A 16,180-nucleotide genomic window follows, 5' to 3' on the forward strand; every position below is an offset into this window, starting at 1 on the left:
TTCAGGGACTGGAAGGGGCTTTAAGGTCTCCCCGGAGCCTTCTCTTCTCCAGCCTGAACCCCCCCAACTCTCTCAGCCTGTTGAACTTCTGCTGGGGGACACTCTTGCTGTGCCTTGTCAGCATTTCAGAAGCTTCCTGGCACTTGTGGGTGCTGTGGTCCCCCTGCCCAGAGCTGCCTCTGCAGAGCACAGCACCCGTAAGCGATAACAAGCTCTTGCCCAAAGGTGTGTGAGAGGCTGTGTTGAGCTTCACAAGTATCTGGTAGCTGTGTCTCGTTTGCCAGCCAGGGGGGTGGCTCTGGTAGTTGTACAGGCTTGTTTGGGTCCTGCAGTTGCCTTTTCACAGTCAGAGCGGTGAAAGCCCTCTGATGACATGTACGCTGTCAGGCTGGTGGAAAACATGGGGTTGATGGGTTACCTTTGCCACCACGTGTATGAGACCTTGACCTCCTGAAGAGGACGACAGGTTCTGAAATACGGATTTTGCGTTGATGAGGAATCTTCTCTCCGGATACTTCTTCAGCTTCAAGTCAAATTTGGAGTAAGAGAATGCCTGGGTTGAAAGCCTTTCTATGCTAAAGAGAACCACTGTTCCTAATAAATGGCTGTGAAATGCCGTGAAATCAGAATACCCGATTTGTTCATTTGGGTACACATGAATTGCTCCCCTAACCCTGGAAGTGGGTGAAGTGGAGCCAGCCTGCTGCCAGAGTTTGGAGCTCTGTCCTGGCCTGTCAGGGCATGAATACGGCAATCTCTTCTCTGAGACGCCAACCGCTTGCAGGAGGTGATAAAATCGAAAACAAGCTGCAGGGACTCCCAGAGCAGTAGCGAGTCTGCCTGAGCCCGGAGCGTTGCCGTTCTCTTGGGACCCGCATTCAAAATTGACAATCAATGTGTTGCATTCCCCAGCGTTACCTGCTGTCAACTGCCAGGGCTGTTTGTTGCAGATACTGAGCATGCAACTGAGAGAAGCACGGCTTCAGTTTCCAAAAATGCCCGCAAAAGGACCTGGCGAGTACTGAAAGGGAAGGATCTGCCAGCTGCATTTCTTCCTGAAAAGTGACACTTGGAAACGCAGACCTCTCCCTTGCTGCTGAGCAGTGTGAGGTGCAGAACACTTTTCTTTCTTCCAGTGAGTTTGGCAACACATTTCTATAAAGGCAGATGAAGGTGCAGCTTCTTCATTGAGAAAAGATCGGTGTTGCTAATGCACTAGATCGTATTTGTCCTTCTACGCTCAGTTCTGCTGTAGCTCATCACCTGTGCTCCTCCACTCTCCAGTGTCGTGCAATGCAGAACCGCTGGAGCTCTCCTTCATCAGAAGTGTTAATGTATCCCGGGTCGCAAATGCAGAGCTCTCCGTGCTTGGAAACAGATTTCACACATTCAACTCTCCATAAAAACAAGGCTGAGAATCGGTGTGAGCGGCCAGTCCAGCCGGCACATGTTCTCCCTTCAGAGCCTGCTTGATAAATGGCCCAATATCTGCCTGGGTGGGAGCTCTGTCAAAATTACTGGACCAAGCACCACCGAACAGCCTTGGGTGGCTGGATGTGTAAGGTGCTTTCAAGGTTTGTTGCCTAGGTTATTTTTTTAACAGCCTCTACTAGTGAGAGTCTTATTCCAGCAGAGAAGCCTCCTGGGAGCTCCGGGAATTAAGGACTGGGATCACAGCTTGGCATCTGCGGCCGGTTCCTAGCTCAGCTGCGGAAAGCTGTTGGCTTGCCGATTAAGGGCAGGGCCGCCACATGGTACGGCGCGCCTGATAAAAATGTACGTTTTGAACTTCCAAGCACAGCCAGGCACACATTAGAGCGTAACCCTCCCGGTAACTGCCTGTTCCCTGACGGCTGACGTCGGTGACATGCCCGGAGATGACAGCTGCAGCCAGGGGCACAGACCCGGCCTCGCTGTCTGCACACAACGCCGCTGCCCGGGCTCCAGGCTTGTGCCTGTAGGTAGAGCATCCAAGTGGGATGCTCGTAGGATCCTGAGAACCCTACCTGTCAAACAAAATGAAGTGAAGGAGCTAACACTCCCTGGGGGCATCTGACAGCCAGAGCAGCAGACTGTCACAGAATAAACCATGACCTTGTGCTGGCAGAGGTAAAAAAGACCCTGCAGAGGAGACGACTTCTTGCCTTAACAGTTTGGCGGCTACCAGGCTCTAAAGCAAAACCCAACTTGAAGTAAATCCTTAATTTAGTGTAGGTGCTAATGGGATTCCAAGTGGGTATGTTGTGTACTTGCTGCTGATGGAAAGCATCTGCGTTGCTTTCAGACTTGACTTTGAAAGTCGGTTCTTATGCTCAAGTCTGGGATTTAAAGCATCAGAAACCTACACTGTTGAAGAAAATAACTTAGCGTTGTTCTTATGAGGTGCCTCTTCCCCCAAATACCATGTGTTGGCTATCAGAAGGTTACGCTGCAAGAAAGGACACTGCAAGAAGGGTGCTCGAGCTGCAAGGTGAGCAAAGGGGTTCCAGGGGTTATTTCTAGAGGTGCTGCTTCTCTAGTCAGATCATGAACAAGGTGTAAGTGATTGGGAACCCTGTTCCTATTTTTAGTGGGCTCACACCTTTTCAGCGGTGAAGCATCACATGAAAATCTGGCACCTTTTGACTTGTATCCCTCAGAAGCGTCGTAGTTTGCTTGACTAAATTCAAAAGGTAGTAATTTTATTTTTTTTTCCTCCTTTCAAAAAGAATCGCAGATGGAAAGCCATTTTTACTTAAAATGCTTCTGTTCCAACTTTCAAATGTCTGAAGCTGAAGGTCTTGCTGAAGATTTAATGGTTCATGTCCTGGTTGGCAGGTTCAAGCTGCAAAGCCACAGGCAAAGTTAGTCTGGACTGGAGGATTTATTGAATGCAAGTGGAGGTTCCTTTCAAGAATGCCAAACGTGGAGAGGCTTCACAGCTACTGCTATCGCTTTAGGTGTCATCGGTTGTCTCGGGTCCATGTTTCCACCTAAGGAGCACTGGACTTTCTTGGCAAGTGGCTATTTTTAGCTACTCGGTGTCTCACTCCTCCTGCTGTGGGTCTGCTTTCTGCCTGCATTTGCTTTTGTAGGCTGTCAGATGGCATTGGGTGCTCCTGATGTGGCAGGGCAAAGGTTGACGCATGACCTTGGAAAGCTGTTATCAATGGGTAGGGCCTCTTAGCCTCTTCTTGCTGCGAGTTTCCCCATCTGGGTATCTGCAGGTGCCTTTTCATGGACCAGATCTTGGAGACAGTGCATGCATGGCTGGCTGGGGCAATACGTGGTGTTGAGTGATGGAAGCAAGTCTTGAAGAGCTTACCAGTCTTGTCCCGGTGCTGTAGGTTTAAGGGGACACTGGCTTTTTCCTTTCCTGTTTGCAAAAATTATTTGTGACAGCTGGTTTCTGCATCATTACAGATACTTGCAAGGTGACACGTGATGACATTACCAAAGCCAGTGATGCAGGTTGGGAGGAAGGCTGGCGCGTGGCTTGCTTTCCTTTGCTGGGAAGAAATTACACTTCAGAGCATCTTAATTGGGTAGCTCTCCAGAGTATAGCCAAAGCAGCTTACTCAGTGTGTTTCTGCAGAGTTGAGAAGCAGGTCAGCAGATACCTTTTTATAGCATTCTTATAACTGCAGGGACAGGGTTAGCATATTAATTTGGAGTGTGTCTCTAGAACCGTGACTGGAGAGAAGGCGCTGCTTTCCAGCCCCTCTTGTAAGAAACTGCTGTTGTATGGCAACAACAATTAGCTACAAAAGCTAAGTGATCTCTGTTGTTTTAAGGCAAGGCAATTAATCATTAAATCGGAGTTGGAAGAGATCTTAGGTCATGCAGTGTAGTCCCTGCTATGCTTTGTTTTGCCACAGTTCCTCGTATTGAGAGCATTGTCAAGGCTGATTTTAAATACTCCGGGCGCTGGAGCTTCTCTCTTCCTCAGGAGGATTTTGTGCTGCTTAGTAATTCTCACTGTCAAGTTTTCCCAGCCGTTTAGCCTGGATTTTTCCTCTTCCTGCTCATCTCCATGACTTATATCCAAACATAGCATCCGGAATGGCTACACTGCTGTCCCTTCCCCAGCTCTCTCCTCCCAGATTGAGGTGTGTTTTTGGCTACTCCTCCGGTTGGGTCAGTCACATCTTGCAGAGGTGAATCACTTGGCTCCATCCACTGAACTGCTTTTGCCCCTCCAGCTTTGGTACCTCTAACTCAGACACCAGATGCTCCAACTTGTGAGTGTGACACCAGCAGTCGGAGCACGTGACACCTCCCCATTACAGAAAACCATTTCCTTTTTTCTTTTTTTTTTTTTTTTTCCTAGGTTGCACCATCATTTACATGGTTTTAGAGGGCTTTAAAATAATCCCTTCTTTAAGCTGGTTTGCACTGTGGGAATTAAATATAAGCTGCTACCTTTAGCGATGGCTGAAAGTCGAAAGCCCACAAGCTGTCACATCTACATTTCTGCTGCTCTTTGCGCTTCTGGGACTTTCCCAATTGCTACAAGGCTTCATTCGGGAGCTTCATCTCCTACCGCTTGTCCTCTGGCTTTCACGCATGTCTAATCAGCTGACTGGTGTTTGAATTATCTGCTTTATTCCCCTCCCTTGTCTATCCACAGCTGTTTTAACCGACATTTGGGGGTGTCATTCGAAACCTGCCACCCTGCGACAATAGATTTTCTCAGCAGAACACTAATGTATGTAATTATTAATGTGAATGGAGTTTGTCTTGGCATAAATCTTTGTAGCAGCAAATTAATTTCTTTGGCTCAGCATTTAGCACGGTCTGGTTTGTGTTTCAGCTGGGTGACAAATTGGAGGACTCCTTGGATTTTTCAAAGGAACTAGGCGCTCCAGCGGCTCCTGACGTTCAGGGCTCCCCACACGACCTCGATTTCAGGTCTCTTTCACAGGCTAAGTTCCCTTCGTCGCAAGCAGTGGCAGGTGTCTGCTGAACTGTACTCCCGTGACAGGCTATCTCTGCGCGGGATGATGTGAGGAGAGCGTGAGAGGCATAGAAATGAAGCCCAGAGCTACCTTTTCCTCTGCTATCGTATGACAGTGCACTTTCTCAGACCTCCAGTTTGCTCCTGCTGTACCGTCAGCTCTCAGCCTGGGGAAAACTGAAAGTGAGATGGCTCTCCGTGTTAGCAGAGATTAGTCGGTAATGTGGCAAGCACGTGTGATAAAAGGCAATCCAGTGCATCTCCCTGGCTGGCGGAGTTTAGTGACACTGAGAATTAAGTCTTTTGTCAAGTGATCTTTTTTTACCTGCCCTGATTGCTCTGTAGCAGGGCTTTCTTCTCCCAGGAATCAACACCCGGCACGTGTTCATGAAGGTAAAGGCAGGAGACTTGGGAGATGCTGCAAGGAAGGTGCAGGCTGTGGACCAGCTTCAGGCTTTCTAGAAAGTGTCCGACCTGAGATAACGACTAATCAAGGAGTCTACGTGCTCAGACATGACGGAGAGCTGGGGGTGAAAATAAAGAATACACAGGGCTTTGGAGCTGGGGAATTACAAGGGTGAGATGGCAAAGGCGGGGAGGGGATGGAGAAGCTCGTGTGCAATGTGACAGATGTGACAGTAGCTGTGTGCAGCCAGGGGATGTGAACGTACCTCGGAGGTGGAAGAAGTGAGTGGAGGGAGAGGCTGAACGAGAGCAGAAAAGAGCAAGGACGCTGGCTGTGGCCCCATCAGTGCAGCGTGGTGAAGTGCTCGGAGGAGAAAATGGAGCAGCTTTTAGTGAACATGGAGCGAGCGCAGAGGGGTGGGACTGATCCTTGTCTGAAACCACCCAGAAGCGCAGTAACATCTCTGCAGGTGGTCTCACGTTCAGAGCTGGCCTCTGCCCGGACAGAGCGTGCCAGGGTGCGCGGGCAGGCGATGAGATGGTGCAAAATCTCGGGATCCCTTTGGGCTTCCAGCTGATCGAGACGTTTTAACCCCCGCTGTTTCTTCTGTAACAGGTGGCTGTGAAAAACAACATTGATGTCTTTTACTTCAGCTGCCTAATTCCTCTCAACGTGCTTTTCGTAGAGGATGGCAAAATGGGTGAGTGCTTTTAGGTCTGTGGTCAGCCTCCCTCAGCCAGGCTCTGCTCGCAGCCCCCACCTGGGGGCACTTGTCCCATGGCTGAAGCTCGTGTGGGTTTGGCCACAATCTTCATGCCAGTGCATCTCAGCAGCCTGGATTGATCTGTGGTGGTTTGGTCGCCTGTCCCTGTTGTCCTGCAACCCTAATAGTTACCAGAACCCAAGTCTCTGCTCTGATTCCCTGCCAGACAAGGGATGGATCTGTTTTCTTTGAAGCTGATTTCTTGGGGGTGGGTCGTATTTAGAAGGTTTGGTTCACTCAGATGGGTGTAGGATTTGTCCCTATTCCACTTTCACTGTAATTCATGTATTCATGGTCACCTTCATTAAATTGTTGTTTGAATTGGCTGGGAAGTTGCTTGAAAAGCAGCTTTCACTAACGTGATCCTAAACGTGTGGATCTCCTTCCTTCCTCGTCAAATCCCGCCAGTTCTTGGTTTGTAAACAGCTCATGTGGTAGAAACAGTCTCTGGTTTGGGGGCTCCAGAATCCATCAAAGCTTTGCTGCTTTTACAGTGACACTGAAGTTGTTATCGAGCAAATCCTGGATCTGACCACAGCAGGGCAAAATTCGACCAAAAGATCTTTTCTTGTCTCTACTTTGTATCATTCTGCGGTGAATTAATTAATGCTTCGGTCCTGTGAGGATCCAGAAGTGCTGATTGTCTTTCTCGCTTCTAGAGCGCCAGGTCTTCCTTGCAACATGGAAAGATATTCCAAACGAAAACGAGCTTCAGTTCCAGATTAAAGACTGTCACCTGAATGCCGGTGAGTAGCCTGATTCTACCATGCTGAGAGCACTTTTGATGTGCGGTCACTGGACGTCACCTTGTTAATAGCATTGTCTGTGGCTAACGGGTAGGTGGGTATCGCGCTTACGAACAGAGCAGCCTTGGATCCTAGGGCTTGTTTCAGTAAAAACTTTAGCTGCGTCCCCATAAAAGCACATCTGAAATCCCAGATTTTAGATTTTACCTATGTGCTTCCTCCTTTCATTGTGGACTTTCTATTCTCGTTTCTCTTTTATACTTTGTTTCTCTGCAAAGCTGCTGTTTTAAGTCGAGCTGAGTAGGGTGCTGGGGCTGTTCAGCAATCCTGTTCTGCGACTGCGTGTTTCAGGCGAGGTGTTCCAGCCCCAACTTTAACCCACTGCGTAATCCTGGGCCAGTCGCTTTGCCTTTCAGCATGCTCTTTCTCCTTTGCGTTGTGAAAGAGTAACCCTACGTACCACTATGAAATGTTTTGACATCTGTGGAGGACAGGCCATGTGAGAAGAGTTCTGGTCTGCTGCCGTTAGCTGCTGTATTGATGCACTTTGATCATACCTTGTCCTGTTCAGCTGTCTGGTTGCCTCTGTGAGCATCCTACTTGTACGTATGACCTTACTGCTGCTGAAGGGTGAGGGACTGTTAAAAAAAAAAAAAAAAAAAAAAAAAAAAAGTGGAATGAGGCCAGCGTAGCAGCTTTGCTCCTGTTTAAGAGGTTCTGGACAGGAGCCAAGTGATTCTACCAAAAGCTGCTACGTTTCATAGAGGAAAAAAAGTGTCCCTATTGATTACAAACCCTGTAACCTTTTTATTCTCCCGTGTCTGCTCTTAGACAATGAGCACCCTCTTGCTTCAATTGCAGGCAGAAACCATGGGTCTCTTTGTACTCGTAATTATTACTATTTGGGAATATAAAAGATGGAGCTCACAAGAGGGGGAAAAAATGGCAGCTGTCGGACCTTATGACTTGATTTCACTGTGGGGTTTCAAATGAGAACAATCTCTGCGCCTCCCCCAGCCCTCCCTCTGCTCCCGGCCGAGCTTGGCATTGCCTCTCCCCCTGCACTGCAGGGCTGCCGCCGGTGGTGCCTCTGCCCCGGCTGTGCCCGAACCGCGCTGCCCACAGCTCTTTCCATCTCAAATCAGAAACGGTGGTGGCTTCTCGTGCTGGGGCGTTGTGGTGCCAGCTAGCGGAGGATGGAGTTAGGAGGGAGAGAAGGGGTGTGCGTGGCTGGGAAGATGAGCAGTGGCGATCCTGCAGACTGGCCCGTGCCCGCTACTCCCTCCAAAATAAAATGTTAGAAAATATGGAATGACGGGCTGTGGTCCCCATTCCAGGGAGGGTTTGCCAGCTCAGGACCAGACTGCTTGCCCAGGCCTGCCTGAACTGGTGGTATTCAGTAGAGAACATGTTACAAGCTCGCAGGGAGATCACGGGAACGCCAGGCGATTTCTCTGCAGCGGTACCTGCAGCCATTGCCAGGGCTGAGACGAGAAGAGGCTTCTCTCGGTGCTTTAGCAAGAGCCCTGGACACGGTGCCTCTCCCGAGCACGATCCGTCACTTGGGATGCTCGGGGGTGTGCAGGATCTGCCAGCCTCTTTGGCTTATGTACGGGAGAAAGTGGGTCACGTCTCATAAACAGATTTCAAACACTTCCATCCGCTGAAGCTTCTGTTTTTGTATTTCCGCTGCCGACACCTCCTCCCTCTTGCAACGGTACCGGCCGTTTCCTTCCTTGACCACCTGGGCTTCAGCACGGAGCAGGCCAACAGCTTGCAGGAGGGAAAACTAGGGAAATGTTGTGTGCTTGTCTTATTTTAACTACCAGTGCAACCCTGCCTGAGTCTGCTGCTCACCTTGATTTCATCTAAGCAGCAACCTCCGCTAGTACAGACCATCCTAAGAGCATCAAACCCATCTGTACAAGGATCAGCCGGGCACCAGACCCCACGGATGGCTGGGTTTCCAGCATCCTTGGGGATGGAGACTTCTCGTAGCGTGGCAAGTGGCTGGTGGTGCACGCCGGGGCAGAGGCGAAATAAACTGTGTGAGCTCTGATGACAGCTGAATCCATCTCGCTGCTAGTTTATACCAGAGGGAGGGTGCGTGTCTGGCCACGTGCCGCAGTAGGGCGACAGTCTTTCAAGATTCACAGTCTTGATCATTTAAATCCAGTGAAAAGAGCCTTGTTTTAAGACACCTCCTTTCTTCCAAGAATAGCAACTCTGGGTACAGAATCTTTAGGAACTTGATCCTTGTGGAGGAAAGACTGATTCGCATTCAAAAGCCTCTCTTGTAGGAGATGCCTAAGCAGCATAAAGCTCTCGACCTGGGCTGTCGGCGGTTCTATTGTTCACCCATGAAATACCACCGCGGGCAGCTCTCATATCGCTGCATAAAGTAAGGTAAGCAACGGCTGCCGTGGCAGAGCTGCGCAGAACAAAGTGTGCGGATTTCAACGCCTCCGAACTAAAACTTAGGAGGCGCTGGTTTTTTGCAACCCTTGGGCACAGATGAAAAGCTTCTAAGCGCCGCCGGCTCCGCAGAGGTGTGCAGCCACCCTGTGAATCCCTATCCCTCCTCCTGCAGCCGCTCCGATAAGTAATTCATGCCTCGCGTGAGCCCACCCACTTGGTGGCGAGTTGTCGTTGAGGCTCGGGGACGCATCGCACCATTCATGCTTCGGGTCTAACCGATTCCAGCCCAGTGACGCGGATTTAGCTGCGAACTAAAAATACCTCTGCTCCCAGCCGATGCGCCCTAATCGCGGCACCACCAGCCACTTTAAATCGAGCCGCGCAGCTGCAGCAGGCGCCGGACAGATGGAGCAGAGGCTGTGGAACGGCTGCTGCTGGGCAGAGGGCTGATGAGAAGCGTGGTCCTTGTACCCTTGTTGCCTGGCTTTTTCGTCTTCTAGCTGTAAAGAGCATTTTCTTTCCTCACTGCTCAGATCTGCGCTGTTCCTGCACCGTGTGAGAAGCGGGGCTGAAGTTAGGCGCAGGCGTGCGGGAGGCCCTACCGAGCAGCTAAACAGGGCACGGTGATTTTCTTCGACGGAGAAACTGAAATTTGGATTTCTTTTTCTTTAAACCAAAGGGCTTGGAACAGGGATTTTTAGAGGGCTGGGATTTTATCTGTCAGGAAAGCAGCTTGTGCATTTCTTGTACATCCAGGGCTGGCTGGCTGTTACTGTGCAACAGTCACCTTACAGCACCTCCGGTGTAAACTGCAGGCTTTTCCCCAGGTTATTTCTTTTCTTCCTTCAAAGAAAAGGGAGATAAACACAATCCGTCAGTGGAGATGCTTCTGTGCAAGTCTATGCTCCCAGACCTTTGTGGGGAAGAGATCCATCCTGTGCCCACGGGGCAAGCCAAATAGGGTTGACTCCAGCTTTGATGGTTTGCAACAGTGATGGCAGCAAAAGCTCCCGTTCCTGGCAACTCACCCTGTAACAGGGCGCAGAACAGCCAGAAAATCTTGGCTGCTGCAGGTAGCCCACGGCACCGCCAGCTGAAGCCTCGGGTAAGGTCCCAGGCTGCGGGGTGAGGAGCAGGTACCCTTAAGCGCCACTCTGATCCATGACTCCAGCGTCTTTGTTTCCAAAAAAAAAGCAAGTCCTGGACCCTTGAAGGTATTCCCACAGTTCCAAGTGACTCAGAGAGATGAGTGCTTAATTCTGGATGAGGGATCTGGGGCTCAGGTTCCCAGCGGTGAGAGCTGGCACCGGCCTGAGGCTGTTCTGTAGGGCTGGGGCCGTATGGCCGTGGAGGAGCGAGTCTCTCTGGACTGGGGTGGTGGGGCCAGCGTGTACTTGCGATGCACTGCACAGCTTGAGTTCATTAGTGCTCCCTTTCATGCATCTGCCTCTTAGGAAGAGGTTACGATAGCGCTATGGAGAAAACCATATTCGGAATTACAACTCATAATGAAAACCCAAGGTCATGGTTATATCCCAGTATTCTCATCTCTTATGAATCCAGTGCTAAATTAATTGATTTGGAGCTTTTTAATGAAAACATAAGAATCTAATGCATGAAGATAGATTCATAGACTCTTATGGCTCAAATAACCTGGGTGCTGCTGGTACAGCTATACCAGCCCCGGGTTTCCCTGCAACTGAACACGCGCTAAAGCTCAGTTTGCCTTGTTTACACTGTTTTTTTCAACACGCAAAGTTTGATTAAATTTTAAAGGACTGCTACGTTAGCTAAGATATGCAAATCAGATTAGCTAAGTGGTTTTCTTTTTTAAAATTCTGCTTACCCAAAGCCACGGAGGAGAGAGGACAAGCTGGCTCGCCCAGGGAGGTGGAATGCCATTGCACAGGAGGCAGTTGGTTGCTGTGTTGTTCAGCAGCTCGAGGAACTTTGGGTTTGCTTGCTTATTACTGTTCCACAATTTGGTGTGAAATGACAGCTTTACTGCTTGGAGTTGAATATGGCTTTATTGGTATGCAGTGGCCACTTTGCTGTGTTGGTTTTTTTTTTTCCCCTCAAGTAATTTGCTAATGCTAGAACAAAGAGAAATTGGATTTTCTTATTGGAATAACCTGGGACGCAGTCATGTGCAAGCTTCCCTGGTATGGGTTGTTTTTTTTTTTTCTGTATGTGCAATTCTAGTATCCTGATCATTTAATAAATTACAGAACCCGTACATATTACATATCTTGGAAATGAAGGTACTGTCATAATATTAACTAAAGTGCCTCCCCACTGGATCCCAGTCTGCAGATGCCTCTGGTATTTGAGTGCAGTTCTTGGCTGGATGCTCAGAACCATTCAGGTGTTACTAGAAACGGCTCAGGGATGTTTTCAGCTACTGCAGCACAAAATATAGGGAGTAAATTTTACTTGCCGATATCCAGTGCTCGTTGCAAAATGCCAGGAAGGTCCAAGCTCAAAAAAGGTGCGTTGTCGGTGTTGGTTCTGAGTCGGGCATGTCCTTTGTGAAAACTCCCGTTGTTGCCAGTTGGTTGTCTTGGCTGTTTGAGTTTGGAAGGGAAATTATTCAGCTGTATGGGGACGAGATTTAAGCATGTCCTTTGCTTTTTACCCAGAAGGAAAGTGCTGTTGAAAAGAATTTAATTATTTCAGTGCAAGGGAGGAGACCTTGTCTAGCTGTTCTGCCCTGCGTGCTTGTCTTTCCACGTGTGCTATTTAGTTGTTGGACTGAGGCAGGGTAAAGAATTCTGTTTAAAAAACAGAAGACGAGGGAACAAACCAACAAAATACCCCTGAAGGATGGACCGATGGCAGAAGCTTCCCTGGTGTTGGTGGTGGGGAAATCTTTCTGTATCCTTACATTGTGCTTCAAGAGGGTTTTGAGAATAAGCTCGGAGCCAAAAGAAAAAGCGCTGCAGAAAGTTGCTTTGCAAGGTCAGATGTAGCCTGTGCCATCTCGCAGAAGGACTTTGTGGCTCTGGTTTGCAGAGTCACCAGACCCCCTGTGTGCAGGGAGACGTGTCCCCAGGCGGCACTGCTCAGCCCTCTCCTGCCTGTGCCGGGCACTAACCGGGGCTTCGCTGGGTGCTGCGCTCTCGTTCCCATACCAGCAGCCCTGTCCGGAGCTGGGCTCAGCACGCTGCCCCCACCAAATACCTGCCTTGTGGAATTTTTAGTTTAATTTTTTAAAAAAAAAGGCTGTGCTGTCACATGGCATTAGCCGTCCTGCCTTCAGCCTGGCACTGTTGCTTAGCAACTCTGCCCGATCTCCAAAAATCCCCAAATCCTGACGCTGGGGAGCACAGGAGGGACGGGAGCTGCCACCTGGGGGGAGAGGGGAGTAGGTTCTTCCTAGTCCCCAAATCTGTGCTGAGGGAGGGGGCAGGAGGAGTTGGGCAAGCCGAGCATCACCACTCCAGCCTGCTCCCAATTGCCGCAGGTGTCTGGCTGAGACAGGGTATGTGTTGTAGGGTTCTTTGCACTCTTCAGACGGTAACTGACGTCAAACAGGGAGGCAGAAAACAAGCTTTCCTAGGAGTTTGCCCTGCCTCAGTTTCCCTCCCTGTATCCCCCTACAAGCCCATCCCTGCATGGAAATCTGCCTCCCAGCAGAGGCAGCGGCTGTTTAAATTGCAAGAGGTGCCATCACACGGTTGAAGGCTTTGGCGCAGGAGCAGCTGCTGTGCGGCCCCGTCTCGCCCGCTGTGTCCCCAGCGCGCAGCTCCCCGGGGGGCAGGAGCGCTCCCCTCCTCTGCCGTCACACCGCCTGGTGGGGCACCAGCCCCACAGCTGCCAAAATCACAGCCTCCCGCTTGCAGCCTTGCTTCCGACCCTGCACCCACGCTCCCTGGGGAATGCCTTGGCTCTGACAGCATCCCCCGGCGGAGGGGGAGACTGCTCCCGGCAGGAAGAAAGATTTGCTGGAGAAAGTCTTGGACCTTTGCCAGCAATTCCACTTCCAGGATGCATGTCCAGAGGGGGCTTCAGACCAGCGAGGCTTAACCACAGCCTGTTAAAATTGGGCAAACAAAATCACATTTAATACCCACATCCCTCGCAAACAATGATGCGCTCTCTGAGCCGGCGCTTGTGCTGAACGCTGTGCCTCTGCAGAGCCCCACAGGCTGCTCTCGCGGGCTGGAGGGGCATCGGGGATGGGAGTCTGGGCTTCAGCCCCAGCGGGTGATGTCCCTCCAGTGCGAGTTTCTCCCAACCGCGCTCCCTGCGAGCCGGGGACAGCTCTCCATTGCCCGTTTCCCTGATCTGGATGAGTTTGTTGTGTAGAGGAGGAGTGGAGGTGGGAGGAGGAGACAGAGGGGTTTTAAGCAAAGGATCTCATTAGTTACTTATATCTGCCAGTTTCCATAGTAACTAGGGAAGAGAGGAAAACCTAAATCTGAGTGTGTCTGGGTAGCTGGATGCCTGAACCCTCCTCAACCTGCACGCAGCCGCTCTGGGGAGTTGGGGAGCGAAGGGGTTCAGCCCAGCCGCAGGCGAAGGGTCCAGGCTGCCCGTGGAGCTGCTCCGCAGCCCTGGTTATCAGCGCTGCCCCGGGGAGAGGCAGCGGATCCGGGTCTCTGCGTCGGTGTGTGGATTTGTGGGGCCTTTGCTTTCCCGCTTCTGCCACTCCCTGGTGCATGAACAGCCTCTGCTGTCCCCTCTCTAATCCCTCCATGCGCCTGCTTGTGTCCGTTCTCAGATCCAGCACTGATGCCGGAGGATCTCTGTCTTTGTGGGTGCAGGGATGGATTAGAGCTACACGGTCGCTTTGTGCTGCTTCCCTGCTGCTGTCCTGCTCCTCACACTCCTTGAAATGGATCCCACGTCTCTTGGCTTTCAGTGCAAATTGGTATAAGGCCGCGTCTCTCCCCTGCTTTTTATCAAAAGTGCCCAGCCTGCTGATAATGGCCCAGCATAGACAGGGCATTCCACTCTGTCCTACCAGAGAGCTTGAACGAGTTAAATTGCTCCTGTTGGGCACCAGGAATGGGAATTTGCTAGTGATGGATATCGGGTGTGTGGAGTCCTCCTCCCGAGCCTTCCACCCAAAGGATGAATGTGCCCCTTGTATTGGCATCCAAAGGCTGAGGTTTGCCCAGCTCCGTGCTGGGCTGAGAAACCCCTTGGCATCCGAAGGCCGCTGGTTTGGGTCTGTGTGTCCTGCATATTTGCCTCTGGTCTTGTTTCTTTGTAAGGTCCCTTAGAAATAACGTGTGTCGTGGTTACATCCGTACAGGTCTCCGGGTGAAATCGCACATCTTCTGCGAGTGCTGGGGTCGTACAGTGTGTTAAAACTGTATTGCAGCACTATGATGTCTGTGGGTTTTTACCCTTTCAAGTGATTGCTTTTAAAAAAAAAAAAAAAAAAAAGAGGAAAGGATTTTTACTGCCTTGTAGGACATTGGTTTGGCCAGAAGTGTCTGTGCGAGAGGGGGCGAAGCGGGAGGGAGCTGTCGTGGTTGGGACGGGACCTCAGAACCAGGCACCGGAGCGAGCCTCGGGCAGGGATCTTTGTTCTTCTCCGCCTTCATTATCTGAGTTTTGGCTGGCGCCAGGTTAGCCTGCCTGGGGCTTGCTGGGAGGTACAGATACAGCAGAGACCTCTTCCCCGCTGAGCTGCAGACTTTCGCCTTGATAAAGGCGAGACCCAGAGCAGTGAGCAGTAAGTGAAAGCCCTGCAAGGCAGGCGAATGCTTCACAAGGGATCGTAGCCTGAGAGGAATGAGGTGGGTCCGTGGAAGGAAATTGGAACTTTTTCTCCTTCTGTCACGTCTGCTCCTGTCCCCAGAGAAAACTCTGGGCCAGAAGTCAGCGTTCCCTTGTGCGCGTGCATCCTGGGAATGCTCCTCTGGGCTCTCCCGTCTCTGCAGATGATGAATCTGAATTAACAGATGCGTTTTCCTTCCTTCTCTCTGAAGACACCGTCTCCAGCAAACTGCAGAACAACAACGTCTACACCATCGCCAAGAGGAACGTGGAGGGCCAGGACATGCTCTACCAGTCTCTGAAACTCACCAACGGCATCTGGATCTTGGCCGAGCTTCGCATTCAGCCGGGGAACCCGAACTACACGGTGAGGTGTCGGACTGCGGAGGGCACGTGGCGCGGGCTGGGATCCTTCCAACTCGCCTTGCCCACGGAGCCGTTTCTCCTTGCTTTGCCTAATGTGCTTGTGTTAGGGGAGATCCTGTTAATTTGACTGAGGGGTTAGGAACACCCACTGAACTGGAAAAAAGTGGGGAAACAATAGAATTACACTGTTCTGTCACCAGTGAGCTGGGAGAATGCCCACTCAGCAACGAGCAGTTACTTGCCAAGGTTACCCAGAGATAAAGCCAAGAGACATTAGCGAGAAAGCAGTGCCAGGATGCCCTTCCCCCTCTCATAAACAAGGAGAAATTTATGCCCTGCCGCGTTCCTGCGGCGGAGACCGGCTGTCTGGATGTCGGAGCCTCTTTGGCCTTGTGCTGGCGTCAGCCCGTGGCTGGTGGGAAGGTGCGGTCTGTCCTGCATCGTGCGCCTGTAGAGCTGTTCCCTTTGCTCCCCTTCTGAGGACCTGTGTGCCTGAGCATCCCGATTTATCGGGATTTTATTTAGAGGATTTATCTCCTGTTGGAAGCCGTTCCCGGAGTTTTAAGAGAAGTCCATGGGCTGGGGACCTGCGGGGTGAAAGTGAGCGTTGGGAGGTGACTTAAAATGTTTGCACAAGGATTGATGCCGTGAGGCTGGGCTCAGCCTGATCCTTGCTTTAGAAGGGAGTAACAGCCGAGTTTGTGTCCATCAGGACCGAGCAGCAAATCATTAGAAGCCCCCAGGCTTTGTGCTGTGATTTACAATATGTCCCTGTCTCAGGGTCTGGGGCAACGTCCCCTTCCTTCATGCCTGCA

The 16,180-nt window shown here is 50.9% G+C and overlaps 1 protein-coding gene across 13 annotated transcripts in view; it reads left to right on the top strand.

Moving 5' to 3' along the window:
* Positions 1-16,180, top strand: part of AP2B1 (adaptor related protein complex 2 subunit beta 1) — a 79,301-nt gene that overhangs the window by 62,335 nt on the left and 786 nt on the right. For 7 of the 13 annotated variants that reach the window (XM_054208280.1, XM_054208284.1, XM_054208281.1 and 4 more), the window contains 3 exons: positions 5,958-6,042; positions 6,765-6,851; positions 15,212-15,366. In XM_054208280.1, coding sequence (XP_054064255.1) covers positions 5,958-6,042; positions 6,765-6,851; positions 15,212-15,366 — 327 coding nt within the window. The other 6 variants (XM_054208288.1, XM_054208292.1, XR_008467634.1 and 3 more) reach the window with 5 other exon arrangements.

Source organism: Rissa tridactyla, chromosome 7 (assembly GCF_028500815.1).
Source record: "Rissa tridactyla isolate bRisTri1 chromosome 7, bRisTri1.patW.cur.20221130, whole genome shotgun sequence".
NCBI lineage: Eukaryota > Metazoa > Chordata > Aves > Charadriiformes > Laridae > Rissa > Rissa tridactyla.